At 42.3% G+C, this 18,460-nt stretch overlaps 2 protein-coding genes across 12 annotated transcripts in view; one reads left to right on the top strand and one right to left on the bottom strand.

Annotated features, from left to right (window-relative positions):
* The window catches only part of Sec31b (SEC31 homolog B, COPII coat complex component), a 35,482-nt gene extending 31,878 nt beyond the window's left edge, over positions 1-3,604 (top strand). For 9 of the 11 annotated variants that reach the window (XM_046450127.2, XM_046450126.2, XM_046450124.2 and 6 more), the window contains 6 exons: positions 239-553; positions 811-869; positions 1,163-1,309; positions 1,580-1,699; positions 2,130-2,201; positions 2,433-3,604. In XM_046450127.2, coding sequence (XP_046306083.1) covers positions 239-553; positions 811-869; positions 1,163-1,309; positions 1,580-1,699; positions 2,130-2,201; positions 2,433-2,612 — 893 coding nt within the window. In that variant the 3' untranslated portion in view covers positions 2,613-3,604. Of the gene's footprint in view, positions 1-238; positions 554-810; positions 870-1,162; positions 1,310-1,437; positions 1,700-2,129; positions 2,202-2,432 lie in introns of those variants that run through there. The other 2 variants (XM_046450129.2, XM_046450131.2) reach the window with 2 other exon arrangements.
* Positions 3,605-5,036: 1,432 nt separating this feature from the next.
* On the bottom strand, positions 5,037-12,124 carry Wnt8b (Wnt family member 8B). The gene is made up of 6 exons (XM_058581365.1): positions 12,112-12,124; positions 11,720-11,805; positions 10,664-10,802; positions 9,181-9,306; positions 8,045-8,187; positions 5,037-7,884 (listed from the first exon to the last, which is right to left on the bottom strand). Exons 1-6 carry the CDS (start codon positions 12,122-12,124, stop codon positions 7,339-7,341), a joined length of 1,053 nt encoding a protein of 350 aa, XP_058437348.1. The 3' UTR covers positions 5,037-7,338.
* Positions 12,125-18,460: the final 6,336 nt, after the last annotated feature.

The raw sequence follows: 18,460 nt of genomic DNA, 5'->3' as shown, positions 1-18,460 counted from the left end.
TGGTTTTTGTTCTATTTTGAAATTTTTGAGACAGGATTTTGCTATGTTCCTAGGCTAGCCTCTAACTCCTGGGCTCAAGTGATCCTCATGCCTCAGCCTTCTGAGTAACTGGAACCACAAACATGTGTCACCATACCTGGCTTGTTTTATTTTGTTGCTGACCTATTCCTGTCTGATATACTGAATCTCTCCCAAATTGAAGTTTGGTGACAAATTACCTATTTCTGTTCTACTTCAGCTTTATCTCAGCTGCAACTATTAGGAGGACAAAGGGCTCCACCCTCAAACCCTGTGAGATTCCCTGGAACATGGCCTGTTTCTGGTCTTCCTCCACTCATGGCAGCCCCAGACATCATGGTGCCTGGCTCTACTTCTCTGTCTGAGACTCCTAGACTACTCCCTCTGCCTTCTGTGAGACCACCAGGTCCTAGCCCTCTGAGCTCCCAGCTCCTGGCCCCTCCTGCCTACTCTCCTGTAACTTACCCTCCCGGAGGGCCAGGTGCTCCATGCTCTAGCTCTCTCTCAAGTGCTAGCATCTTGACCCCTCATCAAGGTCAGTTTTCCTTCCATGGCTTCCCCCTTGTGGGCTGTTGCCTCCTTTTCCTCCCCTCCTACCACTGTCTCAGAGTCTTTTCCCTCAAGCCAATGAACTGGGGCCCTTTGGTTTGGAGGTTGTTAGCTGGGAGTGTGGCTGGTCTGCAAAGGGAGGTGTGACAGATTCCAATTAAAATAATTTTTCTAGTCTTCAGACTAAAACTTTCTAATGTTCCTGACCATGCCCCTAAAAACTCCTATCTTTTTATTCTACAGGACCTCAAAATTCGTGGAAAAATGTTCCTACCCCTCAAGGAAATCTCCAGAGGAAAAAGGTCAATGTATTGTTCCTTATCCACCCCCTCATATATTCAGCAGTGGCCCACTTTCTAGTTCTTTATAGAATTCAACCCATTTCTTCCCATTCTTGGGCTGCCTCTGCCCTTTTCCCAGTCTTCTCCCTCAGCACCACCTTCTTTCCCTCCTATATACATTCACCAGTCTCCCTTTTTCCACTTTGCCACTCACTATCTTGTTTCCTTAATTCACTATATGTCTACCATTCCCCAAAACTAAGGCCTATAGGGTTTCTCAGCTTAGATTCATGTGCCTTTCTTTCTCTCTTTAGCTCCCAGAGGTATTTATGCCTCTAGCACCAATTACTGCTCCAGTTAGGAGCCTTATCCCTGAGCCACAACGGGTCCTTCCATCACAGACCCCCATTTCCAGTGTGAATCATGCTCCCCCTGGAGCTCCAGGAGAACTCAGCCTACAGGTAACAGGGACAACTGTTCCCCTGCTCTGGGAAGCCTTCCAGCCCTCCTTGGGAGTAAAAGTGGGGAGCATGTAGCTGGACATCATTTTTCAAGGTAGAGGCAAACCTATTCTCTGTTCTTACTATAGAGAATGGAGGGCTCTCTCCTCAGCTCTGTTGTACTCTAATGGGAGCAGTATGCCTGACCCTGAGTCACTGAGGATGAGACCTTAGGAAAACCATGAGAAAGGTAATTTTCTTGCCTGTCCCTTCTCCTCACTCCTTCATTAGCAACGTCAGCAACTACCTCCTAAGATGATAGAAAGAAAGGCACTGCCCCCAGAGCATCAGTCCTTGAAGACCAGCTTTGAGGCACTTCTCCAGCACTGCTCCCTTTCTGCAACTGACTTAGTAAGTTTGAACCTTCCTGTGATGCCCTCTTCATACTCTCAACTGGTTTCAGGATGTCTCTGGAGACCAGTTCCTTCACTATCCCTGTATATGCTGACCATATTTCAGACTTTTTAGAAGTCCATGCAGAGTAGGGGAGGGACTTGGAGTCTGGTCCAAAGTCTAGCTCCATGGTAGCAGGACCCAACAGCATGGAGACTTATAGGCAATGGGGTATACAGAAGAAGGGGGAAGCCAGCAGGAAGAACAAGTGCCGTTCATTTCCTAGCTATATCAGCTTAAGCAAGACATTACTATCTTTGGGTTTTCATTTCCTCCTCTGTGAAATGAAGGAAGTAGTACTAAGTCATTCTAGCTTTAATGTAGTGGATTCTTTATAGTCCTGTGTTAAGCTTATGGGCTGGGTCAAAAGCCATTTGCCTCCCTACAGAAGACAAAAAGGAAGCTGGATGAGGCTGCCCAACGTCTAGAAGGTCTATATGAGAAACTCTGTGAGGGGACGGTGAGTATCTACCTGTGTTCCCTCTGCCTCATGCCCTCCCACTACCTTCCATGAGCAAAGGAAGCCCAGAGTCTTCTTTTCCATAGGAAAGACTGCTCCCCCACCTCAAATACCCACATATTTCCTGAATGGGAAGAGATGGGGCTCTGGAACTTGAGGCTGTCTTATCTCTTTCAGGCTGCCAGGGTGGGGCTGGTTGAATTTATTAACCTAAGGGCAATCCCTTCACAGCTCTCACCTCATGTCCTGGCTGGGCTACATGAAGTTGCCCGATGTGTGGATGCAGGAAGCTTTGAGCAGGGCCTCGCAGTGCACGCCCAGGTGGTGGGCTATAGCAGCTTCAGCGAAGTATCCAGCTTCATGCCTATCCTGAAGGCTGTCCTCACCATTGCACACAAGCTGCAGGGCTAAGCCAGTCAGCCTCTCTTGCCAAGAGGCCACTTCTGTATTACTTAACTACCCCACCGCCCCGCAGAGAAGAAAAATTGTGCAACAGATTCTGTTTGTTTTTCCCCACTTTCTTCCTTTGCTGCCAGGTATATGATGCTGTGGACTTGGCTCCAAACCAGCTGAGTTCCTGTTTTGTTTTTTTTTTACCCCTTTATGCCTGACCACCTCCTGTCTATCCAAAACACTCAGCGCTGGAGGCAGGACATAGAGCCAGGTCTTACTTTCCCTAATATAGTTTTCTGACAGGACCTAGGCCATGAGGTCTTCTCCCCCAGGGATATTCTGTTCGAGTGGCTTGTGATAGGGTGAACAGGGTCATTACTTCCAATTCTACCTCTACTGTGACCTATCTTGGGAATCTTTTGTTTTTCCCTTCTGAGGTTTGTGAGCCTGACCTTACCTTCTCCTTGCCTCTGATTTTATATTTCCAGATCCATATTCCCTTGTAGCCCCAGCAGCTGGGGACAAGTTGGGTGCTGTTTACCATTCAAACAAGTCATAGACATGAGGGTTTGCAGTTGAACAGAACCAAGAGAGGAAGTTCTAGTCTTTTAAAAATGGAACCTGTCATGTGCCAGCATTTTTTAAGGGTAAGCAAAGTTAAGGAGCAGGCAGAAGGGGTGAACTGCCTTTTGCTGGAAGCTATCTTAGGCTATGAGATAGGAGCAGAGGGACAACAGCCTACAAAGGAATGGTCTTCAACTCCACATTTGAGCCTGGCCCAAGGACTTAAGCTATTCATTCTGTGATTATAAGCCCTATTCTGGAATAGGAACCATATTAACAAAAGATGTCTTCTAGCCCTGCTCCTCAAGGGTTGGGATTCTTCTTCCCCTCAGCCACCATATATCTCAGGGCTTCCTTCTCTGGCTGCATTTTCATGGTAGGAATTCTGCATTTGATGTATGATATATTTAATAATGCAATAAAGCTGCTTTGATTTGGTTTGCTCAGTGATCTCCCAATTATTGTCTCCTCTGGGACCTATTTTGCCATTACCTCTCTTTTGAGTCCTTTCTCTTCTTGCTCCCTATATCCTAATAATCAAGTGAAAGTCTTGGAGAGAAATATGAAGTCGAGAGTTGAAGAAAGGATCTTGATTTCAAGTCCAGTCCCATGGACTTGCTGGCCAAACTGCCGTGATGTGTGTGTCTCCATCCGTGCCTGACATTCAGCTCCAGGGTTTTCCCCACACCACTTGAGGGCTGAGCTCAGCTGCACAAAAGGACTGGGTGTGAAGCCAGGGGGTACTAGCTCTAATCCTGTTGTCGATCCCATCATGTCTGCAGGCTAGATGTGTGTGTTTGGGAGGGAGGGATTGTTAGGCAGTATTTGTTTGTAAAGCCACTTGCTCTTCAGATAATACTTGCACTAACTTCTATTGATGAAGCAGTGTGAGCCCCAGCAAAGTCCTTTCCCAAAGTGTCTTTGAAGCCAAGAGCCCATTGAAGGGAAGAAAGGCTGGGAGAGGGGATTAGTTTGTTCAGCAGCTGTGAATTTCAGTGGGAGGTTGATGAACTCTGAAGTCTTTGTTTAAATTAAAGGGGGGGAGAAAAAAGCCGCTGTTGGAGCGAGAGCCCCACTTGGGGCCCTGAACTAACACAAGGAGAAGTCTGAGCTGCAGGGAGCTGTGTACTGACTGCGAAGACTTTTCCCAAACACTTTCGGAAAAGGTGTTGTGAGAAGAGAAGGGGGCGGAGTAGCGGATTAACATGTGAAATGAAGTTTTCATTGACTCTGGTGGGGGTAGAAGGCTATTTTAATGGCATTTTGTTCCCCTATTTTCTCTTCTGGAGCTCTTTAGAGATATTGTTTTGCTAAGACAGGCTTTCTTTCCCCTTCTTTCCAGTCTAAGGATTGCCTCTATGGGAGCCAACATAAATATTTCTCCTCCAGGAATGCGGGTTAATTAAAAGGAAATGAATGAGTGGAAGCATCCAATCCAGACCCACAATAGGCAAGTGCCCTGGACTGCCCTCCCCTCCCACCACCACCAGCACCACCAGCACACTGAGTATGACCCTGTCTGTCTTTGCCCTGACCTGCTGCTAAGGCCAGTTGAGGCTGGGATTCTTTTCAAGAAAGCTCTGCCTGTGTGTAGGCTTACAGGCCAGGGACAGGAAAGAGACAGTGTTTTGCCCACCCTACCCAGTCAGTGTTCTTGTCACTTCTTAGGACCTCCCTCTGCTTCTGTCCTCAATCTGAGACAGATGGGCTCCTAAAGAGCCCACAAGAGGAAGGAAGGGGCCTGGGTTCCAGTACTCACCCTACAGTGACTTACAAGCCAGTCATCTTTCTCAGCATCAGTCTAAGTCTGTAAAACAAAAGGTTTAGCTGACCTCAGAGTTGTCTTCCTAAGCAACAGTTCTGGAATTGCCTATGTTTGTTAAGGGGAACACAGCCCTGGCAATTAGTGTAAGACAGGAACCCATGAGTGCACCAGTGTTGACTGAGTGAATGAATTAATTAATAATGAAAAAGGGGTTAAAAAAAAGCAATGCAGATCTAAGGTAGCTCAACAATGTTTTCTTTATAAAACTCAAATCATTCTGGTATCAATCATATCTATTTGGGGATACAAAACAATAACCTATGAAAGAACTTCCTGGCAGCATAACATGTTTGGAGTGCTGACCTGTTGTCACCAATTTGAAGCACAATAGTTCTCTTATGTTGGGAGACCTCTGGGAGAGTACAGCTTTACTTTACAACATTTACTTTTATATTTTCTAGTCGCCTTGCCAGATTTTCTTCCTATCAAGTAACTCTGCCAAATGAGACAACTAGGTTAGTATATGCTGCTGCTTGATTAGAAAAGAAGAGTGGCTTGGGAGACTCAGGAGGCCCAAGAGCTGAGAAAACAAGCAAAGGGCCTTTTGCTGATAAAGCTGGAAATTAAGCATTAAGAAACCCTGAAGGGAAGTGTATCCCTCTGGTAAGGAGGAAAGGGAACCTCTCTTCCAGTAAGTATTAGTCAGACCAGAAGATGTAGGGGTGAGACTAGGGCCTGGGTCTGATTTGGCCACTGTCTCAGTTTGGAGTATAAGAGCCCTTCTGTTTTTCCAGTGCCTTGGATTTTGTGACCTCTGTACTTTTTCCTACTTTGGAAGAAAAGGGATAAGTCTAGCATATGACCAGTTCTACTCTGGAAGAGCTGCCTGGTGTCCAGATCCAGGACTGGCCCAGGGCAAGGAAGCAGGCTGGGAAGCTCTTGGGGCTGCAGAAGGTCTGTAAGGAATTGGCTCTTCATTCCCAAGAGCTCTGTTTCATATACAAGTTCATGTGGAATGCTTCTCTCTGAAAATGGAACCAAAAAGACTCAAGTACCACAAGCAGCAAGCTTTTGGCTATGGAGTGACTGTATTAGTGGAAGGTTTATGTGGATGATTTACTAATCCTCAAAAGATTAGCCTCAATCAAGTCAGGCTAGCTACTTAGGCTATAAAGGAAGCAAGTTTCTAGGGAAAACAGTATCCTACCATGGTGGGAAGAAAATAAGAGTCTCAAAGTTATATCTTCTACCCCACCCTACCCCAGTATCCCCAAGAAGAAGCTCAGTACCCAGGAAATTAGGCACATATCATAATGATTGCAATAAATTAAAGTTCAAGGTGCTGAACTTCCTATTAGCAACAGTTTCATTGCAGAAAGTTTACTTATTGAAGGAAAGTATCCAATGCCCTGAACTCTGCCTGTTGAAGAACCAGGTGAGTGAAAGGAAGGGGCTCTGCTTCTTCCTATGGCCTGCCTTTAGAGGTGCAGACAGGGTCCGAGTGGGAAATTGCCTTTATTTACCTCAGTTTTGGCTCAGAGGAACAAAGCTTTGGAAAGGAAAAAAGGTGAAGTTGTTTTCTGGGAAGAAATAGGTTAGGAGCAGGGAGAAGATAACTTTGAAGGGAAGGAAATAATAGTAATCTGTGTTTACATAGTTTCTTGACCTCTTGGGTATAATTCTGGAGTACCTTGAGTGATCATCTAGGAAGATAGTTACCTCACTGGTAAAGTCCATTGGTGACATGGTGTCACAAGAAGTACCACCCTGGTGTTTAGCAAGTCAAGTTCCCTTTTACACCATATTCTACTTCTTCCTTTAGGGACCAATCCCTAAGGTACATTTATTCCCAGGTCAATTTTTTTTTTCTTTTCTTTTCAGAGGAAGGGGAAAAGGGGAAGGAAAGAGAAAGTGTTAGAGATTCCTGGGAGTATCTGGGTCAATAGCAGGAAGTTGCAAGATCGGGATGGGCTCTGCAGGAAGGGAATGCCCCTGCCATCGGGCTTGGTAGCAGACAATGGGCAAGAGAAAAAGACATGGCTTTACCTGAGCCCTGCATATCTGAGAAGGGTCCTTCTAGTTCCCAAGTCTTAGTCAGGCTTAGGCCAGTTGGGAGGTGGGGTCGGGGAGGAGCGCCTATTTTCACCCTAGTCCAAGGAAGACCAATAGCGCAGTCTTAGAACAGGTCTCACACCAAAGTGTGGGCTGTGAGGAGACGCAGAACCAATTCTAGGAGAGCACAGAGAAATTGGGGAAACGTTAGGGAAGTGGCAAGCTCCAGAAAGATTGCATCCTCTCCCTCTCAGGATCTCTGGACTTGGGAGTGCGGGGTCCCCAATTCCTAGGTTCCTCTATTACTGGGGTCGCTAAACGAAGCCAAGGACAAATTGGGAAAGGAGGCAGGAGAGGAGACCCTTAGGGTTTTCTCCCGGGTTTGTGCGCAGCGCCTCCCCGCGGCCGCTCTGCGCGGCTACAGAAGTACTTGGTGACCCGCCGGCGGCACTGCTCACAGCGGACAGCACAGCACCAGTGGAACTTGCAGTTACAGCTGGACACGGTTTCCGCGCGGCGCTCCTCCACCGCCAGCCCACAATCCCCGCACAGACGGCGGCAGCTGCGGCGCTCCCAGCGGCCCAGAGCCCGCCCGCGCCGCAGGCATTCCCGGCCTTCAGTGCCCAGCAGCCCTAGCGTCTTGTTCTCCAAGCAGTAGTCTGGGGAGTCCTCCAGGTGCACCAGCTCCCTGGTGGAGATGGAGCGGAAGGTGTCGGCGATGGCGCCGCGGCCGGCAGCGCTGTTGCCAGCACCCTGCAGTAGGTCCACCTTGAGAGCGGCGTGGTACTTCTCCTTCAGGTGCGCGCCCACCTCGCGGAACTCAGGCAGCTGCAGCCAGCAGGTCTGTGTGGTGCAGCTGCCAGACACGCCGTGGCACTTACACGTGCGTTTCATGGTGCCCTTCACCGCCTAGGGAGAGAGTGGAGTAAAAGCCCTGCCCTGGAGGGATTGCGAGGCGCCCAGCTAGTCTGCTCATCCAGCCGGTTAGTATTTGAATGAAGAATTGTCCATACTGAGGGCTGGTAGTGGTTTGTACTAGCTGCTTAGTCCCAGGGTCTGTGACACTCACCTTACGGCCGGCCTCGTTATTATGAAGATTCATGGCTGCCCGGGCATCCTGTCCTGTTTCCAGGGCATCCACAAACTGCTTGGAGATTGCCTCTCCGAAGCCCACGTTGTCGCTGCAGCCTCCCCACAGCCAACCTTGACCCCCTGGAAAAGTGCAGGGGGGAAAGGTCATTGAGCAGGCCAACGCAGAGTTTCCAGGGCTGCTGTTTCTAATTGGACTTGGGGGGAGGGGGTGGCAGGGGTCACTGTCTGGGATAGGAAAAGATTAAGGTTAGGCTAGTGCCCTGTGTCGGGATTAGTTTCAGTCTAGAAGGTTTGTTTTTGCCACCTTTGCGGTCCCACTTCCAGCCTCAGCCAATTCCCTGCACAGGGCTCCATGACGTTTGTGGCTGTCTAGTGGACTGATTCTCTGCCTGGGATCTCCTCTGCCTCTACTCAGTAGGCAAAGTTAAGCACCATGTCTGTCAGTGATTGAGGTCCTCAAGGGGTAAAATTGTGTGCAAAGGTGAGGAGAGCTCAAGGCTGAGGGAGGAAAAGAGGTGCAATTGAAATAATATGGAAAAACGAAGTTGGAAATTGATTGGGTGGACACAGAGGATTAGCGGCTGCAGTGGAGGCAGAGTGGAGAGTAGAGCAGGATAGACAAAATAAAAGAAAGTCCTCCTGCATTCAAGAAGAAGGTGATTTGAGTCTATAGAGCAAGTTGTTTCATCATCATCACCACCATCATCATCTGTTTAAATTAAGGAAATCAATCAGTGGGAGAAGAGGGTCCCAAGCAACATTTAACTGTGTTTGTCACTGTAGGGTTTGTGCTCAAACTGGGTCACCCATCGTCAGCATGATTTTCCTTGTATTAGAAAAATGTTGAGCTGGGGATGTGGCTCAAGCGGTAGTGCGCTCGCCTGGCATGCATGCGGCCCGGGTTCGATCCTCAGCACCACATACAAACAAAGATGTTGTGTCTGCTGAAAACTCAAAAATAAATATTAAAAAAATTCTCTCTCTTTCCCCCTCCCTGTCTCTCTCACTCTCTCTTTAAGAAAAAGAAAAGAAAAATGTAACTTTATCCCACCAACCTTTTCATTCTTTAAGTGAACTTCCCTGGCCTGAACTACGTATCTCATTGATACTCACCCAGTTGCCCATTGCGGGAGTCATCACATCCACAGTTGTCAAAATCTCCAAGGCTGCAGTTTCTGGTCAGAGTGTACATGACTCCAGCAGAACTGATGGCATGTACAAATGCTGTCTCCCGATTAGCTGGCAGGAATAAAAAACATCTAGAGAGTTAGAGGCAGAGGTTGCAGTTAAAAGAAACACTGGTTATGTTACTTTCTTTTAATACCACCATCATACTTGCCTTTCCCAGCTTGGTCCTATACCCACTTCATGATGTACCTTACTCACTTCCAGGGTCTGCTCCATTCCTGGCCTTAGCCCTACTCTTCTCCCCTTCCATCTTTTTATGAGAAGGTGACTAGATTGTTGTCAATATACATGATTATAAAGGATTTAGGTGGGGAAGACCCTGAGGAAGAAATGGGGAAGGAAATGAATTTGAAGGCCAGGTTGTAAAGAACCCTTCCCTACCTCCTTCTTGAACATTGGAGTCTAAGAGCAGAATATCTGATTGGCAGCTCTTTCTTTTTTCAAACAATATTTTAATATTTATTAAAAAATTAGTGTTCATGCTGGGCACAGTGGTGTACTCCTATAATCCCAGTGGCTTGGGAGGCTGAGGCAGGAGAATTGCAAATTCAAAGTTAGCCTCAGCAAAAATCGAGGCACTAAGCAACTCAGTGAGACCCTGTCTCTAAATAAAATACAAAATAGGGCTGGGGATGTGGTTCAGTGGTCAAGTGCCCCTAAGTGCAATCCCTGGTACCAAAAAAAAAAAAAAAAAAAGAAAGAAAGAAAAAGAAAAAAATTGGTGTTCATTAACAACTTGCTCTGAAAGGATGAAAAGGAAGTGTCAATAACAACACTGAAAATATGCAGGACAATCTGCTTTAACATGTCATGAGGCCACATATTTCCTAGAAAAACTACAAATGCCATAATTTCATGCTTCTTTAAGGCTGAGTAATATTCCATTGTGTATATGTACCACATTTTCTTTATCCATTCATTTGTTGAAGGGCATCTAAGTTGGTTCCACAGTTTGGCTATTGTGAATTGAGATGGCAGCTCTTTCATTTACTGGCATGACCACTATTTATCTTCTTTCTGAGAATCTAGTCTTCAAGTTTCCACTTGCTCAATATCTCTCTGCTGAGTCTACCGAAGGAAGGGGCTAAGGGATATGAGGAATTATGACCCTGACCTGCCTTCTGATGCTGATGCTGCTTATGTTGTGAAGAAACCTTTAGCAATCAAGGATGTATAGGATTGGAGGTGAGGCAATGTCCGTTAATTGAACAGTGAGCATGTTGGGGAAGAAAGGAGAAAGCTCCATAGATAGGAAAGAGAGATGGAGAAAGAAAAGAGAATATCTCACAAGAGAGAAATGTCCTAAGAGACCAGGTGAAGAATATGGTATAGAGGAGAAAGGGGGCCATCCCTGAGGCTTTACCCTGGAACTAGAGGCCTGGGGAGCCGTGCCCAAGGCTTTCCTTACCACTTCGAAGTCCACCATGGCTGGAAAGTTGCAAGGCTCTCTCAGGGCAGTTCCAGCGGTCCCAGGCAAACTGGTATTTGCATTCTTCAATACCACTTTGAGCACCTGCTGCCACACTGCTGGAGTAGATCAGGTAAGCCTACAGGAATATGAGGGGGAGGTCAAAGTTCAGTCTGAATTCAGGAGGCATTTGCCCCAAACTTGCCAAGCACCTCTCTTCATGCCCATTCCCCCATCCCTCCAAAATACTGGCAAAGCAAGTACTTTAAATATATCATCTCATTTAACATTACCAGTAGTCTTGTGAAATAGGTGTCATTTTATAACTTAGGAAACTGAGGTTCAGAGAGGGGAGGTAATTTTCCCAAGTAGCAAACGGCAGAAAGTAATGAAACACAGTTTTATCAGATTCTAATTCCATTAGTCTTTATTCATTATACTAAATTGCCTCTCCAAAATGAGTCCCAATCACATAATTCCTGAAATTTCAGCTGTTCTCATCCCATTATTATCTTAGAAAATAACATTTTGGAACTGGCATTGTTCTTCCATGTAGAGATCACGTAGTACAATTTTGGGGTTTTTTGTTTGTTTGTTTGTTTGACTCTATGGGACACTTTAGAAGGTACTTCTCTAATTTTGTGTTACTGAGGATTGAATCCAGGGCTTCATGCTTGCTAGACAAGCACTCTACCACCGAGCTACACCTCAGCCCTTAGATTTATTTATTTTTTTAATTTTTAGACAGAGTCTCACTAAGTTGTCCAGGCTGACCTCAAACTTGAGCTCTTCCTGCTTCAGCTTCTGAGTAGCTGGAATTACAGATGCATGTCACCACACCCAGCAATACTCCTGTTTCTGCCTGGGCTCTGATATTAATTTGTGGTGGTTTGGGGTATGTCCCAACCCTCTCTGAGTCTCAGTTTTTCTATCTTTAATATATACTACTTCATAATAAAAGGCATACATATAATGAAAAGAAAGCCACATGTATCATCTTCTGTCAACCAATTAAGATTAGCGATGTCCTTATTAATCAAAGGAATTTTTTCTTACTTTTGGACCAGTCATCAGGAAATTGTTTACTGACCTAGAAGAAAGAAAAAAAACATAGGATATAATGGAGAGACACCAACTTATTTCTGCTTCCAAGACTTATAAGGATTATTCCAGTAAATATATTTGGTAGGAATAAAGAGAAACTAGTTTACCAAGGAAACATGCATAATAAAACTACTAAAGGTAACTTACTTAGTAAAATATAATGTGAATAAAAGTAATATGGTTTCTTTGGATTTTAAGGTCACTCATAACTACCAATATTATAAAAACTGGAAGTAATGTTTGATTATTTTGCTATGAATGGGGAAAGAGCTAATATAAACTCACAACTGCATACCAAACACTTCACTCTCAGGGATTTACAGCTGATCTTGTTCAGTCCTTACTGTTGGAGGGCATTATTGTCTGTATTTTACCAATAGGGAATCTGAGACTAAAAAAAAATGTTCAAGCTCACTCAGATAATAAGTGAATGAGGCAGGACTTGAATCTAGGTTCGTTTGACTCCATGGGACACTTTAGAAGGATACTTCTCTCACTGGGAAAAGGTAAACTGTGAAAGATGCCTCTAGAGTTTGAGTCATAATTAAATTCTAAAACTAAAAATAATTGACACTAGAATATGATTTGGTCTTCCTTTTTTCTGCAGTACAGAGTAGTGTTCACATGCTAGCTGAACACTCTACCACTGTTCCACACCCCCAGACTGGGGGGTTCCTTTTAAAACTAATGGATTTTTCTATAGGACTCAGCAGCTGCTGTCTTAGGTGTGTATCCCAGAGAAATGAAGAATTATTTTTACTCATGCATTTGTCCTCTGATGTTCATGGCTGCTTTTTTCATAATAGCCCCAAATTGGAAACTACCTAAATGTCTGTTAAAGTGTGAACGATACGCAAAGAACCATGGCACAGCCATACCATGGAATGCTTTTCAGCAATTAGAAGGAATGAACTATTAACAAACACAACAACTTGGATGGATCTCAAGGAAATTAGACTGAACCATTAAAGTCAATCTCAAAAGGATACATACTGCATGATTTTATTTATGTAACAATAGTGAAATAATGTAATTATAGAGCTGAGTACAGACTAGTGGGGTTTCTAGGGATTTAGAAGAGGGGAATGAATGTGGCTATTAAGAATAAAATGAGATAATCTTGGAATGATAGTAGGGTTAAGTGTCTTGTCTGAAGTAGAGGTTACACATGATTGTGACAAAATTGCATCAAGCTGCATGTGCGCTCACACACACACACACACACACACCCCTACAAGGGAAGAAGCTCTAAAGGTATTGTACCATATTTGTAAGATGTTAACACTGGGGGAAGTTGTGAAAAGGGTGTGTGGATAGAACTTCCCTGTACATTTCTTTGCAACTTTTGCAAATCCCTAAATATACAAATATATATATACTTAGATATACACAAACATACATGATCTGCAGTAATAGAGATTTGGAGAATGACTTCAGAATTGGCATTTGAAAATTAATCAAAATGTATTACCTATTATCTTTCTTTTTCCATTGTAATATAAGGAAGTAATCTGGGAATCATTATGTATTGGTTCATGAAAGTTGGTGTACCCTTAATTCTGAGATACACCTAAATGCAATAGGATACACCTAAATGTATCTGATAAGATACACCTAAATGCAAGATAAGATACACCTAAATGTATCTGATAAGATACATCTAAAATGCAAAACAATATTAACAATTTGGGAGGTTGCCAGTAGAGAAAATAAAAATATTTTGAAAGGCAAAAGCCATAGAAAATAATAGAAGACTACAGAATCTCAAAAAAACCAAGGCCCAGTTTTTAAGATGCTTTATTTGTTCTTTTTAGTTATACATGACAGTAGAATGTATTTTGACATATCATACATACATAGAGCATAACTTCCCATTTTTATGGTTGTACATGATGTGGAGTTACACTGGTCATGTATCCCTATATAAATACAGGAAAGTTAATTCCTATTCATTCTACTATCTTTCCCATTCCCATCTCCCCTCCCTTCTGTCCAATCTGCTGAACCTCCACTACCTGCTGCCCCTATCTATTGTGAGTCAGCATCTGTGTATCAGAGAGAACATTTGGCCTTTGGTTTTTTTGAGATTGGCTTATTTCACTTAACATGATAGTCTCCAGTTCCATCCATTTACCAACAAATGCCATAATTTCATTCTTCTTTATGGCTGAGTAATAGTCCATTGTGTGTATGTACTGCATTTTCTTTACCCATTCATCTGTTGAAGGGCACCTAGGTTTGTTCCATAGCTTAACTATTGTAAATTGAGCTGCTATAAACATTAATGTGGCTTGTCACTATATATGCTGATTTTAAGTCAGCATACTATAGACCAAGGAGTGGGATAACTAGGTCAAATGGTGGTTCCATTCCAAGTTCTCTAAGGAATCTCCATCATCATGCTACCCAGATTGGGTGCCATTCAAAGGGTTTATGCCATCCTTTATTCTTGACATCTCTGCTTCATTATTTAATAAAGATCTCAAACATAACATGGTCAAAACGGAACTCCTGCTCGTTGCTGCCACCGTCACATTCTTCTTCTGTAGTCCATCTAAGTAAAGGACTGTTCCTCCTAGTGGCTCAGACAAAAACCTTGGAGTGTCATCTTTGACTCCTTTCTTTCTCTCATCCTGTATTCAATGCCCTCAAATCTGGCCAGTTCTAGCTCAAAATATATCCAGAATATAACCAGTTCTCAGCATCTTCACTGCTATCATCCTAGTTCAAATTGTCATCATCTCATGTCTGGATTATTATTATAAAGTCAACTAATTGATTTCCTTCCTTTTATCCTTGTTCTTCCACATTTTATTCTGAAAATGATTGCTCCCCTTAAAGATTAATGCCTTTAAAATATAAATAAAATTTTTGCCACTTTCTATTACAAATCCTCTAATAGATATCTTTTTAAATATATTTATTTTTCAGTTGTACACAATACCTTTATTTTGTTTATTTATTTTTTATGTGGTGCTGAGGATCGAACCCAGGGTCTCACACATGCTAGGTAGGCGCTCTATCGCCGAGCCCCAGCCCCAGTCCCAGCCCCGTCTAATAGATTTCTATCGTGTGCAGAGTAGAAGTCAAATTCTTATCATGGTTCATAAGCTCCTAACCCAGGCCTCAGACTGAGCTCCTCCTACCCAACTATGGCCACCTGGTCTCCTTTGTTTCTCAGACTCATCAGGCACCTTCCAGCCTCCAGGTGGCTGCACCTGCGTTGTCTCTTCCTGGAAAACTTTTTATTCAGCTATCTACATAGCTTGTCCCTTCACCCATAGCAGCCTTTTACTCAAATGTGTCATCCTCCTGAGGACTTTCCTTCACCTATTTAGAATCACAACTCCTTCCCTCCTCTTTCTCTGCTTTATTTATTTTTTTAAATATGGGCACTTTTTTTTAAATCGTTGGAATTCCTTACATTATACATATGCATTTGTTTACACGTTGCTTCTTCCCATTAAACCTTAAGTTCTAATAAGGCAGATCTTGGGGAGAGGAGTTCCGTATTGTTCACCAAATATTACCAGTGCCTTGAATGTTACCTGGGGATAATAAACTTTCAATAAATATTTTTTGAATGAAAGAATAAAGGAACTCACATTTTCAGGTGGGAGTAGGAATAAACATTGTCTGAGGAAACTAGGTAAATAGTTTGTGTCTACGGTTTTCACTACCATGATTATACAATGTCTCACAAATCTTCACCTTCAACCCTGACTACTATATTGAAATGTAGAGTTGCATTTCCAAATGAATGCTAGATTTCTCTACTAGAGATGTTTCAAATTGTTAAAACTGTATATCTAAAAGATAACTCATCTTCTCTGTCAAACTAGCCACTGCTCTTGGCTTGACTGATTTTTGGTAATGGGACCAACATTTTAAAAAAATCAATCAGTTATCAAGACCTGTAGGTATTGTACTTCCATTTTCTTTTTTACATATCCATTCCCTCTTTTCTACTCCCACTATCACAGCCTTGTAGCCATGGTAGGAGCTCCACTGACTTTTCTACTTCTAGTCTTTAACTCATTCCCATCAAGTATATAGTCTGTAGTTAGATCAATCTTCTGAAAAACCCAATTCTGATGTTATCCTTCTACTCAAGAATCTTCCATAGCTCTCCAACTTTTGCAACTCAAGAGTCTCCATAATCTGCCCCTACGTATCGTTCCAGCTTCTTTCATCATGAAATATCCCTACATGCCCAATTCTATAGTCAGGATGAACCAGTCAACTATTCCTGGCATTCATGCCTCTGTGTCTTAGCTTTTGTTGTTCTATTAAATTTTACCTTTTAGGATTTTCAACCAGTGATGCTGGGACAACTGTATATCCACATGCAAAGAATGAAGTTGGATTCTTACCTCATTAACCACATAAAAGTTAACTCAGAATAAAGCACAGACCTAAATGTAAAAGCTGAAACTACGAAACTCCTAGAATAAAGCATAGGTTTAAATTTTTGTGACTAGGCAATGATTTTATAGATAAGATACCCAAAGTACAGTAACAAAAGAAGGCATTTGATATTGGACTTCAACAAAATTAAAAATTTTTGCCTCTCAAAAGACACCATCAAGAAATTGAAAAGATAATATACAAAATAGGTGGAAATATTTTCAAATATTTGATAAGGAAATTAATATCTGGCATATAGAGAGAACTCCTTAAACCCAATAGTAATAACAGGACAAACAACTCAATTTTAAAAATATGGGCAAAGGACTTGATTAGACATTTCTTCAAAGAGAATATACAAATGGCCAATAAGCACATGAAAGGATGCTCAGTATAGTCATCAGTGAGACAAAATAAAAACCATAACCAGAATTTATACCCACTTATTATGCATCTGTATGAACATGCAACAAAATTCCACTATTATGTATAATTATAATGCACCAATTAAAAGTTTCTAAAATAAATTCATACCCTTTAAGATAGCTAAAATAAAAAGACAGACAACAGTGAGCATTAAAAGAGAATGTAGAGAAATGAGAATCCTCAGACAGGGGCTGGGGTTGTGGCTCAAGCGGTGGCGCGCTCGCCTGGCATGCGTGTGGCCCAGGTTCGATCCTCAGCACCACATACAAACAAAGATGTTGTGTCCGCCGAAAACTAAAGAATAAATATTAAAATTCTTAAAAAAAAAAAAAGAGAATGTAGAGAAATGAGAATCCTCAGACAGGGGCTGGGGTTGTGGCTCAGCGGTAGAGCACTCACCTAGCAATGTGCAAGGCACTGGGTTTGATCCTCAGCACCACATAAAAATAAAGGTATTGTGTCCAACTACAATTTTAAAATAAAAAGAATCCTCAGACATTGCTGGTGGGATTGCTGATGGGGGTGCACTTTTGAATTAGTCCACCAATTTCTCAAAAGGTTAAATATGGAGTTCCCATCTGACCTGGCAATTTCCCTCGTAGGTATATATATATATATATATATATATATATATATATATATATATATACTCAAGAGAATTGAAAACATAATCCAACAAAAACATGTACATTAGTGTTTTCATAGAAGAATTATTTATAATAGCCAAAAGGCAAAACAACTCAAAAGTCTCAGTTGATTCAGGAATAAACAATATATGATATAACCATATGGACTAGTATTTGACCATGAAAATAAATGAAGTACTGATACATGCTACAACATGAATGAATCTTGAAAACATTACTCTGAGTGAAAGAAGCCAGATACATAAAACCAACCATAAATTGTATGATTCTATTTACATGAAATGTCCAGAATAGAAATTCCATAGAAATAGAAAGTGGATTAGCAGTTGTCAGGGGCTGCAGGGAGGGAAGAAGGGGAGGGACTGATGATGGATAAAGGATTTCCTTTGATGAAAATGGTTCAAAATTGATTGTGGTGGGGATTTCACAAGTCTGTGAATTTACTAAAAACTATTGATTTATATACTTTAAAGAGATTAATTTCATGGTATGTGGATTATCTCTCAATCTAGCCATTTAAAAAATCCTACTTATTCTTGAATAAGTATCTACTTCAAAAAACACAATTGGAACTTCTTTTTTTTCCTACCCTACTACCTTGAACATAGGAAGTTCTCTATACAAATGGATTGAATTAAAGGGTTTTTTGGGGGGAAAAAAAGAAAGGAATGGGAGAACCATTACATACAACAGAGAATTAGAGAGGAAAAATAATTGCAAAAAGATTTGGGGGGATATGAGAAGAAAGTCTGGGGCAAGCAGGGTTGCTGCTAATTTGTCAGTAGAGTGAGCAGATGACTGCACTCTGTTAGCAGATGATCGTACTGCAAGGGTGACAGATAATGAACACTGAGCATATGCACACAAAAGTTAGCACCATAATAAAACCTTTAGCAAAGTCAACCTGACCTGCTTAATGTTATGTATAATAGTCATTGTGCGTCACAGTAATTAGGCATGTATGGTGAGCAGCTTCACTTTTACTCTGCCAAGTAAATATTTTATCATTGTTTCTTCTCCTTATCTTACACACATACATAATATTAAATATTATATAGTAAATATTTATGTACTTACTTTATACATATTTTATATTATATCTTTATACTATATATATATATATAAAAGACTCATACCACATAAATGTAATTCATGTTACATAATAACAGCCAACGTTATCAAGTGTGTCAGGGACTTGTGTAGTGCTTTACCT

The sequence above is a fragment of the Marmota monax genome, unplaced genomic scaffold (genome assembly GCF_021218885.2).
Source record: "Marmota monax isolate L192 unplaced genomic scaffold, Marmota_monax_Labrador192_F-V1.1 WCK01_AAM20220418_F8-fsc00004, whole genome shotgun sequence".
Taxonomy (NCBI): domain Eukaryota; kingdom Metazoa; phylum Chordata; class Mammalia; order Rodentia; family Sciuridae; genus Marmota; species Marmota monax.
Note: the sequence above shows the minus strand (reverse complement) of the source record. Positions and strands in the feature narration are given on the sequence as shown.

Bases quoted from the DNA above. Each gene is read 5' to 3' on its own strand.
- Wnt8b (XM_058581365.1), bottom strand. The intron at 10,803-11,719 runs GTAAGAAAAAAT...ATATTCCTGTAG, and splicing joins TCCTGATGACTGGTCCAAAA to GCTTACCTGATCTACTCCAG. The intron at 8,188-9,180 runs GTGAGTATCAAT...GCACTTTTCCAG, and splicing joins CTCCCGCAATGGGCAACTGG to GGGGTCAAGGTTGGCTGTGG.